This window comes from Exserohilum turcica (genome assembly GCF_000359705.1).
Source record: "Exserohilum turcica Et28A unplaced genomic scaffold SETTUscaffold_1, whole genome shotgun sequence".
In the NCBI taxonomy this organism is placed as follows: domain Eukaryota; kingdom Fungi; phylum Ascomycota; class Dothideomycetes; order Pleosporales; family Pleosporaceae; genus Exserohilum; species Exserohilum turcicum.
The window spans coordinates 1,287,484-1,298,652 of record NW_007359914.1 but is presented as its reverse complement, the minus strand read 5'-3'; the positions used below and the strand labels follow the sequence as shown (position 1 = coordinate 1,298,652).

The 11,169-nt window shown below is 48.7% G+C and overlaps 3 protein-coding genes across 3 annotated transcripts; all 3 read right to left on the bottom strand.

Annotated features, from left to right (window-relative positions):
- Positions 1-2,319: 2,319 nt before the first annotated feature.
- SETTUDRAFT_30070 (uncharacterized protein) lies at positions 2,320-2,745 on the bottom strand (the record flags this gene model as incomplete). Its single annotated transcript, XM_008021993.1, has 1 exon — positions 2,320-2,745. One exon carries the CDS (start codon positions 2,743-2,745, stop codon positions 2,320-2,322), a length of 426 nt encoding a protein of 141 aa, XP_008020184.1.
- Positions 2,746-3,494: 749 nt separating this feature from the next.
- SETTUDRAFT_162240 (uncharacterized protein) lies at positions 3,495-5,202 on the bottom strand. Its single transcript, XM_008022520.1, has one exon. It carries the CDS (start codon positions 4,872-4,874, stop codon positions 3,681-3,683), a length of 1,194 nt encoding a protein of 397 aa, XP_008020711.1. The 5' UTR covers positions 4,875-5,202; the 3' UTR covers positions 3,495-3,680.
- Positions 5,203-5,561: 359 nt separating this feature from the next.
- SETTUDRAFT_178047 (uncharacterized protein) lies at positions 5,562-7,618 on the bottom strand (the record flags this gene model as incomplete). Its single annotated transcript, XM_008022519.1, has 4 exons — positions 5,562-7,141; positions 7,171-7,279; positions 7,334-7,370; positions 7,434-7,618. 4 exons carry the CDS (start codon positions 7,616-7,618, stop codon positions 5,562-5,564), a joined length of 1,911 nt encoding a protein of 636 aa, XP_008020710.1.
- Positions 7,619-11,169: the final 3,551 nt, after the last annotated feature.

The window sequence follows — 11,169 nt, the reverse complement described above, 5'->3', positions numbered from 1 at the left end:
AGATACTCCGGCATAACCTTTNTCCGATAAGTAAATAAACACCACGTAAGCAGAGTAGATAGCTCCTTATCGAATACAACCTCTTGTATACCTCGCGATTGCTCCCTGGAGCGCAGCCCCTTACACCTGTTAGGGCAAGGCGTAGAGGCCTCCTCAGCCATCTCAATTTCTGGATTATTATCTATTAGTCGTTTGCTTGTGCCTCTAAGGTCCTTTAAGGCTAGTCTTTTTTTGTTATTTTTATTATTTTAATATGTCTATGTTTCTTGCTAAATTTAAGCTTTAATAAGCTCCTACGTTCCTATTAGCCCCTCTAGTCTTGGCATTAGAGCCCAAGCTCTATAAGAAAATTCTCACAGGCGTGAGATAACGAAGGAAGGCCTCCTTCTTCTCCCTACTGCGCGCTAGCGCCTTAGCTGCAGGTGTTGAAAGTGCTGTTAGTCGATTCCTCGTGGTCGGTTCTCCTAGATAGCGTGCTTTCCTAGCGGTTTCCAGAAAACTCGAAGTTGGTGTTGGGACACGGTACTTAGAATCTGTGATCCTTGCGATGCAATGAGGTGGGCTAAACATGGGGTCTTGCCGGCTCTGGGCTGATACATAGTGTCTGAGTAGTGCGGCTGCTCAAGTACCAAGAAGATCGCAGTGATCACGGTAGTCCCATGCCCGTCCCTGCGTAGGAGAACAGCTGGTTAGCTCGCAAGGGTTAGGGAGAAACCACGGTCCGCGCAGTCTAGGGTTTTTATTTTTATTATGAATCTGTTATAGTCTATGCAGCTTTTAGCTATATAAGACTTTGGCTATCATTATAGGCCTCTAAACAATTATATTTATATAGAACTAACGGCTTGGTTCAGTCGAAGTACATAAGTTGATTACCAGATGTCTCTCCGTTGGTCTTTTCCAAGTACCGCAGTATCCCACAGCAGAAGATGTTACAGGCTTAAGGCAACAAGGGAGCAGACGAAAGAAACTCTACAAATGAACCCCAACTAAGTCTCTATCCAATAGCAATAGTGGAGCTGCTCTACCGCATTACCAAACAGCTCCTTATCTATCGGAAGTGCATCTCTGCTTACTAGAACCAGCATCTCACTATCTTCCCCGTCCACCTACTAGCTCTCTTACTAATATGGCGATTTCCGTCGAGATGCACGACCAGGATGCGCTCTAGTCTAACACTCTGTCTGACTGTACTCCGGCTGGTCCGGTCAATATAGATTGCTTACCCTGGAGACCATGCTACGTGGCCTGTCGTACACCGAGCATCGGCATTGAGCATCTTCTTGTTAGCATGGTACGTAGCGGCCCTGACTTGGGCCTAGGAGCATGGCGACTTGTTTGTTCACCACCCAAGTCTGTGGGTGTTTCTTGGACACTACAGCCCTAAGCCCAAGTTAGTAAATGTGGGTGCGTGGCGTCTTCATGGCGAAAGCGGATGCCCGCTTGCAGAAGCTCGTTACTTAGTATTTGTCGATTAGGGAAGGACAGCCGAGGCCCCGCCCGACGCACGAACCATGTCTACTTGAGTAGATCCGGTGTCCCTAAGTACTTAGCTGAGCTAGTTTCGGTTTCCTCACACGACGTCTTGTTTGTGACAGCCATTGATAACAACTGTCGAGAGCTAGTGTTCTGCAGATCTAGTTCTTGACTATGATGTAAGCGGGGATACGACCTATCTGTACATAAAAAAGTGGGCGCCTAGCATTGTGGGGACACGCGTTTTTGCCTTAAGCAGCTCGGGTGTATGTTGCATAAGTATAGGGATTGACTGTAACATACTGTGGTCTACTCTCGCTCCTATCCGCATCCCTTGATGATGCAATCCCCCCTCAGGTATCTATGTCGGATAGAAACTTTAAAGATAGTAGAAAGTTTGAAAAGGAAACGCATGTGGTGCCACTAGCCTAGGGGGATCAGAGTAGAAGAGTCTTTCACGATTAGTGATATAATCAATGTCTTTAAGGCTCTAGTTGTTGTGTAAAGTTCCTGTACTTCTAATAGAAGAGCAACTTAGTGAAGCTATAAGTAAGCTAGTTGGCAGGAGGTTTCCATTCAACCGTGATTCTTCCAGCGTTCACTTGCTGGCGTAACCACATAGTTCCTTACCGTACAAAAGGTGTAAACTATACTACTTAGCCATCTTGGCTACTTTGATATCAAAATAGTCTGCTGATATTATATTATTGTTGGATACTCACAATAGTAAGTGGCCAAAGTTGAGGTATCACATATATATGTAGCAATGACTGCTAGACGTACGCTGCAGCATGAGGTAGCATAGAATGCTGCACCAAACATGAAGACGACTTTTTCCGCCCTTCAATTCCATACCCACACGCTTTGGATACCATATGTAAGGCTTGGGGGCAGGCAACATCCTACCCCATTCCAATTCGGATCAACGCCGGCGTTGTTGGGCGGAAGCATGACATCAACCGGACCGTTAGCGGTGGTGATTTGCATAACACAGGCTTTATGGCCCTGCCCATAACCAAACGTAACCAAGCCGTTGTCCCAGATGTTGATTTTATATGTGTCCGTTTGGACTTCCCAGTCCCAATGGTTGGAATCGCCTTGAAATACTCCTGGCTGTCCCCACTTTTTGTCTCGGTGAACCCTCCCCACACAAAAGCTCGTGTCGTACGTTTCGACAACTCCGACAGAGCATGCTGGTTGGTTACAGTTTCCCAAAGCTATGGAAAGGATGGAAGCAAAGGCCACAAGTGATTGCAGAGTAGCCTTCATGGTTTCGAGTAAGCCGAGCTTAAGCAAAAGTAATAAGGATTGTTGGCGAGGTATTGAGATGTTGGAGATGACAAGCGGCTGAATGGATGTTGGGTCCTGTGTGAAGAATTAAATTGGAACTGGGAGAGGAACGAAGGGTCTTATACATGGGCGCTCTGAAAAGCACTTGGGGTTAAATGTGGGAAAAGAATTACAGGGCAGTCTTACGTAGATCGTACAAGGTCCGACTTGCGACATCAGCCGTAATTCATTTTGTTCATGGTCTGACCAATTACTATGTGATTTATTTTATCGAGTTTAATTCTGTTCAAGGCCGAGTTGTGCATTGGGTATGACTTGATTATACGTAGGGGAATAACTGTGTCGTGTGCACATGATGAAAGTTGTTCAGTACATAGGAACGTACATTACACGTGCATATAGCTGCGCGTAGCTTTGGCTGGCTCCAGAGGGGCCACTTCGGGCATATAGTCATTTAAGACTGGCCGAGTAGGTGGTGAGGAGAAAATCCAACTTGGTAGGTAAGCTATAAATCACCTTATAGTAAGCCTGCCCCTAATGGTTAAGGTTTGAATAAGGGGTTTGATATGGGATCAGCTTCAACGTATGGAAGATGTCAAAGTCTCGAGTCGAACCAACCACACAGGCTGCTATCAAGAGTTCCAACAAGACTATATAAGAAAACACGGCCTGCGAAGCAAGCTTACAAGACTCTTAAATAGCATCTAATGCAACGTCAAAGAGTGTACAAAGTCTATTCTATATATATGATGCCCTTCTACTTGTATGCTATGTCCAAGGTAATCAAAACTCCTAGTAGTTGTGATATCATGGCGCACAATCCATGTCGGCGAATCGTAACTTGGTCTATGCATGCAAACGAAATGCAATGCCTCAAAAACGCCGTTGGTACTGGCATGTATGTGGTGTAGCGTCTATGACCAACCAATGCGGTAAAGATTGTATCCGGTCTCGTCACCCCTGCCAATACCCCTTCTCTTGTCGACAAAGTCTTTTTCGAGTATTTGGAATGTCATGCCGCTGTCGTTCCTAGGACAGAGTTTGGGTGCAAAAGCGGACTCTACGGTGTCTGGAATTGCCTCAAACTTGCCAGTCTTGCGCACTGTGACCATGAGCCAGAAGGTGCCGGTCGTGGTTAACAAGTGGGCTGCACAGTCCCTCAGCCAAGCTGCATGTTCGGGGGCGTATACGACGTCAGAGGCAATGAGGAGATGCGACGTTGCCTTGAGGTGTGGAGGGGGTTGGGCCCAGTCTAGAATGGCAGTCTTGACAGGCGGTGCATCATGGCAGGTTGGAGGAAAGTTGGTATTGATGTTGGCTGTGCAGTTTTGCAGAACGGCAGGATGGTAGTCGGTTGCCAAAATGGTGGCCGTGGCAACATGCATGGCGGGGAGTAGTTTGGCCAGCACCAAACTGACGAGACCGGTTCCAGCGCCAAGTTCGGTTATGTGTGGATGCGGTGCAAGGCTTGGTGAATCGAGTGCAAAGCGCGTGGGGTCAGCGCACATGAGGCTGCTCAGCACGATGCTCGCACCCCAGGATTGGAGACCGACGGCAGTATGGTCTGTAGTTGAAAGCGGTGCATCGTTGAGCGTGACTTTGATTGCTTCTCCGGAAGGCATGGCAAAGGCAAAGTTACGAGTAAGGGCCTCTTCGTCGTGGCTGGTGGTGGACTCGAACAGGCTTGAAAGAATCACGGCAGCGTCATCAACAAGGCGTTCGCGGGCGTCATGATGCATGTGCAAGTCGTCGGAACGGGCGATGAGCGAGTTCAGCCATTGGATGGCAAAAGAGCGCTCGAAGGGGTCGGCGCGCAGAGCTGCGGTCACGTCTTGCAGAGTGGCGGCGTCGGCGGCGGCGGCGGCGTCGTCGTCGTCGTCATGCGAGGCGTATCCAGAGTCGACTGGGCGTGGTGGCGATGTGATGGATCTGTGGTCTCGTCTGGATGTCGGGGAGGAAATGAGCGTGGGCAGGCGCACGGGGCAGTAGAGCGCGCGGAGATTGCTGAGGGCCGACGTGAGCCGGGCTTCGGATGCGGACTGTGGGGAGCGAAGGGAGGGCAGCGTGGTCGAAGGGGGCAGCCCAGCGCCCGTGAGGCTGGCACTCATTTGACGGCGCGCCCGGGGAATGAGAGAAGAGAAACGGACTCGACGTGCATTGTGCCGCTGAGGCGAACGAGACGAGAGATAAGACGATCAAGTCAGTAAGTAACTGGCTGGGCTAGCCTCACGCTCGGACGAGGCCGCGCCTGTTCACTTTTCACCGCCAGTCATATTATATTGCCCTACTTACTTGTGCTTGTACTCGGAGGGTGGGCGCGCATCGGAGGGCGGGCCAGAATGCATCGTGGTCGCGGGAGGCTCGTTGTATGTGTGTATGCATGCATGTATGCATGTATGTGTGTATGTATGCGCCGTCTGCCCATCATGGCGCCCGGCTGCAGAGGGTCGACATGATGCTCACGATGCTTTCGCCCGGGCAATTTTGCGTCGTATCGCCATGGCCACGTGGACGGCAGGCATCGCTAAGCCTCAGCCTCAGCCTCAGCCTCAGCCTCAGCCTCAGCCCCATCGGCGCTAGCCCCCAAGCGGCCTAGCCCCTCTCCCATAAGCCTGTGCCTGTGCCTGTGCCTGTGCCTGCGCCGTTTCACGTGTGCCTGCGCCTCTCGCTCCATCTTGGTATACCGCGTTTGGAATCTCCCAAGCGTGCGTGGATTGTGGCACTAGTGGCTTGGGAGCGCTAGCTATCTACCCATCCATGCCAACCCCTGGATACGAACAGCCAGCTATACTACATCAGGCTTTCCAGTAACTCGCTGCGCCCAGCGCATGCTTTCGCGCTTCTTCCTCGGTTGCACAAAAGGCCTTTGGCTTGGTCCTCTTCTCTTCCCTCAGCTTGTGCTTCTCCCAATCCTTCATCACCTGCAGCGTCGCCACAACAAGCTCCGTGTCGACAACCGAACATCGCAGGTACAGCGCTTCATCCGGCAGGCTTGCTCCGCTCCCATCAACACCGCCATCCCAGAAACAGTGATCGGCCACAATCTGACCGTACAGTGGATTGGCATTGCCTCTTGTCGCTACGAACAGCGCGTGTCTGAGCGTGTCGTATCGCACCCCATCGACCGAAGACACCTTTGTGCTCGACACCCACATGTACGCCTTTTCATCAGGCCCAATGAATCGTAACGAGTCGTAGTTGAGCGCATGCACATACGTCGTCATGATGCTTTGCGGGTTGGGGCCACCTCGCAATAAGCTTTCAGACTTGCGCAGATTGGTCCTGCCATCTATCCTGAGGTCGTATGTCCATGTGCTGGCCTTTTGCTTGCTCGCCTTTGTGTCGCCATCTTTGGCTGGCTCGATGCACGTCATGGTCCATGAGAGCTTTGGACTGCGGAAGCCACCGCTCGTGCTCTTGAACTTGAAACAAAACATCGGCGGGCTAGCTTGGTGTGCTTTGTCTGAGTGTCTCTTCGTACTCCACGTTGATGAGGCCGGCGTATCGAGCCAAGTAGAGCCCGAAGCATGCTCGCTGCTGCGACCCGCATATAAGGTTCTCAGTACGGGCGGTCGACTCCATTGTGGGGGATAGGGTGCTTGGCGATACTTTTCCAGGTATGCAGGCAATGTCCAAGGCTCCGGGGTGGCACACGGTTGTTCTATTGATTGCCGGTCCAGGGCAACTGGTATCGGTAGGCTTTGCGATGCTAATCTCGCATCAGAGTACGACATGGGGAAAGGCTCTACCACAACTTCGGGTAACGTGCTACAACTAGCTGGGTCGATTCTTTGCACACGAGCAAGAGAGTCTGGGCTCCAGTGTTGGGCATACGTGCCTATGCTTTTGGAATGAGGCCGTAGTGACCGTGTCGAGTGCTGGTGGACGAGAGGCGGGGTGGCGAGATTTTGAGTACTCGAGCTTGTCACACTCGCTGAACGCCGGGTAGGCAGAGACGAGACACTCGGCGAATGCGTTGGGGAAGGGTTGGCAGGCCATTGTTGGCTTTGCCATGTCCTTGGAGAGCCTTGGACCTCGAGCTGTGACATTCTGTGTACCAGCACTTCATCTTGCTTCGCGTCTTCTTCTGACGTGAATGTACAAGGAGCAGCAGCTTGTTCGGCGGGGAGCTCTGCGATTACCGGGTTTGATGCTGCGTCGCTGTAATAAGGCTGGGTGGAGGATGCCTGCGCGCCTTTGTATGCAACCTGTGTTGGCGATGGCGACGACGGTTGGTGTTGCTCAAGTTGCCAGCCGTGTCGGTATGGATCGAGGTCTAGCGATGACATGATCTGTAGTACCTTGGATGGCGTATTCTTCGTCGACCAGGCAGGGCCTGGCTCTTCGCACGCGTCGAGAGGTGCCTTTACAGTAGCTGCAGGATGCGCAATCTTCTCCACACACGGTTCCTAACTCGCCGGGGCAATGGACCAGGAGCAGCACCTCGCTCTGTAGTATGCACACAGGCACCGGCAGTCTTTTCGCGGAGTCTTGATACGTGCAGCAAGCACGGCTGTGGGGTGTATGGGGGATGTTGGGGCGCGAAGCATCATCAACAGTGCCTCACGCAGCGCCTGGGGCCGTGGGGGCGGGACACTGGTGGCCTGAATCATCGCCAAGTACGTAAGTACAATCACACTGCGCGGCTAATTGCATACTGTACTTACTTGTCATCTTTGCGACGCCCTATCGCAAACACCATGTGACGATGCATATACAACCTAGTCGGTGTACTTGTCCAAGTATGTGGCAGAGAGGAAAAGCCCTGCGTCGTGCCTGAGGCGCATGGGCATGCGCACTGGGGAGCCTGCCATCTGCCACACCACGCCAGCCACTGCCAAAGAGCTCGCATTTCGTCCAAGTCTTTTTAGACCTTGGTGTTAGCCGCATCATGCATAGGCACACTAACAGAGCCGTTAATTATCAGGCCAATCCGTCGTTTCATCCACCAGCTAGCCAAGTACCTATGTTTATTAGAGCCTTGTTACTCACCGCCGCACTCAGCAGTCATCTTCACACCGCTTTCACGAAGAGAAAACAAAGGCCACACGTTTACTATTTTGGACGCGTTTGTCATGAATGAACTAATTCTCCCACTTAGCTGGAATGCAGGTTAGAAGGTGCTATTTCTACTGTAAGTACACTACTACGTATAAAAGTCGTAATGCGTAGAACCGCATTTCATCCTCTGTAACTTCAGTTGAGACGCCAATATTTTGAACGCTGAGGGCAGCCAACACTATTCGTGCCTGTAAGATGCTGCTTGGTGTTGCAGCATCAGATGCACAAACAACCTTGTCGGGTGGTTAAACTCGCATCTTGTTCAACTAGTTCTCCAATACTTTCTTTTCCGAACATACTACCAGAGGTAACGCCACACTATCTACCTGTTCCTCCTCAAGTAATAAAGTGATATGATTACAGTCAAATCCTAGATTCCGCTATCCCCCCATATTACTAAGCAAATACCTCCCCTTCTACATGTATAATTTCCTCACCAGCTAGATTCTACTTCACAAACCTACAAATGAACCACCCAACATACACACTCACCCTAAAACCTCCTTTTAAACCTGCAGCTCAGTGCTAATAATTGCATACTGTCCAATAAAAACCGTGCATACTCAACGCATATCTCGCAATTTAGAAGCAGCGCTAGTACTGTCCGTTCAAACTGGCCGTTTCAAAAATACCAAGCTTGGCTGTGCTTGCAGTGTCCTAAACGTCCTCTATTTTGGCTAAAGTTACCTAGATTTTATGCAACACATATAACAACACAGCCATCACAGTGGTACTACTGCCTATGCATGCAATTCTCGTAAACTGCCCTTGCCGATCGAAAGAATTTTCAAGCCCGTCCCAAAGGGTATGAGCTACTAGCAGGATCGGGGATACATGCAATCTGTTTTGGCCAGTATGGGCTCTGTTTCCAAGACAGAGCTAGAAACAAGCGTCGTGTTCGGCGAAATAGAGGCTGTGGAGAAATGACCAAAAGGTTGGTCTTGTTCGTGCCTAGTACGCTAACCAAATGATCCTTGCTTAGTGCAAAAGCAATCTATCTTTCTCCCTTGGGATTTGAGAATGATATCTCCTTTCCAACACTAACATCGTGAGGTAGCTAAGATCAATGCTTCAAATCTTATGTCTAGAATTAATCCTGAGTTTCCAGGATATAGAGTATTTACGTTACACGAGTTCTCTACGAAAGGCTAAGCCATCGTTTGTGGAAGATTGTGCATGGTGGATACTACTTCGTATTTCAAGCAAGCCTGATCATTCTGTTTCTGTTAGATAGCCAAAGAGATTCAAATTCGAAGCATAACGATCAAAGGTGGAGCTGAGTCTAGGCCGATGCCAATTCTTGTGCCTTACCAAGACAGGCGTATCCTTATCAAGCACTGACTATTCTCTACCCAAAATAGGTAATCAAACTGCACACTGCGGAGTAGTTCATTTTTCAAAGATCCACATCTCTAGTTAGTAACAAGAGTTTATGCCTTGGTGTGAAGTTTACCGCTATCAATGCTCGATTCGAAACAGTCATCCTTCAAGACTATATAAGCCAACCACTTTCGTTGTGAATACCTACTACTTCCTCATACTCTCTTCAATCCAGTTCAGACAGTCCAAACACTAAAAACCATTACAACATTCCACCATCAAGACACACACAATGCATTTTACAGCCTTTTCTCTCGCGCTCATTTCTATGGTTGTTCTGCCATCCCTTCCCCTGGTCCAAGCCATAACCTGTCTCGATACTACCTACAAAAGTCTAGCTTCTTGCAGGGCCTCTAAAGACTACATAATCAGACAAGGCGGCCAAAACCCAGGGTTCTGTTTTCAGAGCAGTCTAGGTGTCTACCAAGTCTGCGTCAACTGAAGCTGGCAGTGCTAGTCTCGGATGCAAACTACATGTAAGCCAACTCCTTTTAAATCCACAGTATATACTCGCTAATAGCTAGAAGTTGATAAACGCTATTATCCAGGCAACTTTCGGAAGGTGTGGGGGGGTCTCTTTTTATACTAAGAACTAAAGAAGTGATGCAAGAAATTCAATCATGTCACGCTACTACGCATCAACACTCTAAGCTTAGAGATTGTCTCCTTCAGATGATAATCTAGTCAAATATTAAATTGAACTCTTAGTCTCTTCACAAAGCGAGTAGCTCGTGTATATACTACCAAATTTACTAAGTTTATGTTGATATACAAGTTTAGAAACAGATATATGCAGCTAGGTACGCTGAGTAAGCCTCATCTAGCTGTACAGTTTTAATGCATACATTGTGTCTCGCTAGCTCTTTCATCTTAGTCATACCCAACGCGAATATTCGTAGGTATCCTGCATGTCAATGCATTTAGTGGAATAAAGTAGATAGATTATTTAAGTTGCCCTTGAAAGGTGTATCAAGGTTTTCCCAGATGTGTGAATTGCTTTTAGTAGATATCTATGTAGACAAACTCGTGAGCTCACTAGGTAGAGAAGAGCAGAATCAGGGGCTTGATTGAACACAGTAGCCGCAACTGCTTCACGCTACAATTTTGTCTTCTAACGCGAATTGAACTTGGTAATCACGTTTGAAAAAAAATACACAGACAACCAATCACAGATGTTCAAACAAGAAGCTTTACGCTTCGAGTCGCAAGTCTTAAAGTATGAAGTAGAATCTTATCAATTTTTCGGTGAATTACGATAATCGCCCTCCTTTCTTTATCACTGCAGCATCCATATTAGCCTAAGCAAGAAATTAATTACCGGTTTTATATTGTTATCAACACCTACATTATTCCGATAGGTGCGGGATTTGAGAATACAATGGCTGTTCGCTTTGGGATAGACTCAGAATGTACGAAATCTACAGTTGTCTACTACGGTGTGCCGAATGGTGCTATTGAGGGCCTCAATTGTGACGCACGAAGGGTCATAAGCATGGGCTCCACATAGCCATATACCAGAGATGTCAACAATCAAGCTGAGTCAAGCTCATCAATCAAGCTGGATTGACTCAACGGTCAAGCTGAGTCAAGCCAAGCTCATCAAGCTGTATCAAGCTGTATCAAGCTCGTCAAGCTCATCAAGCTGAGCTTGATAGAGCTTGATGAGCTTGATACGCCCGTGCGTAAAAAAAGAAGAATAACTATGAACTCCTTTACGTAGGCTACTAATCTATAGTAACGTTAACTCTTACCTCTATCTCTAATACTATACGTGTCAATTTATTATATATATCTTCTTATCTTACTAATTTCTTGATTGCAAGCATGCCACCAAAAAGACGCGTCCAAGCTATTGTTGCTACCCCACCGAAGCGGTCTCGGGGCGTGCCCCGCGGTACTCTAAGCCAGCCTATATCTATCAAAAGCCCGCCATCATCCTCTCGCTTATCACCTCGTCAAGCT

Coding starts and splice junctions, on each gene's coding strand:
- SETTUDRAFT_162240 (XM_008022520.1), bottom strand. CDS start 4,874: ATGAGTGCCAGCCTCACGGGCGCTGGGCTGCCCCCTTCGACCACGCTG.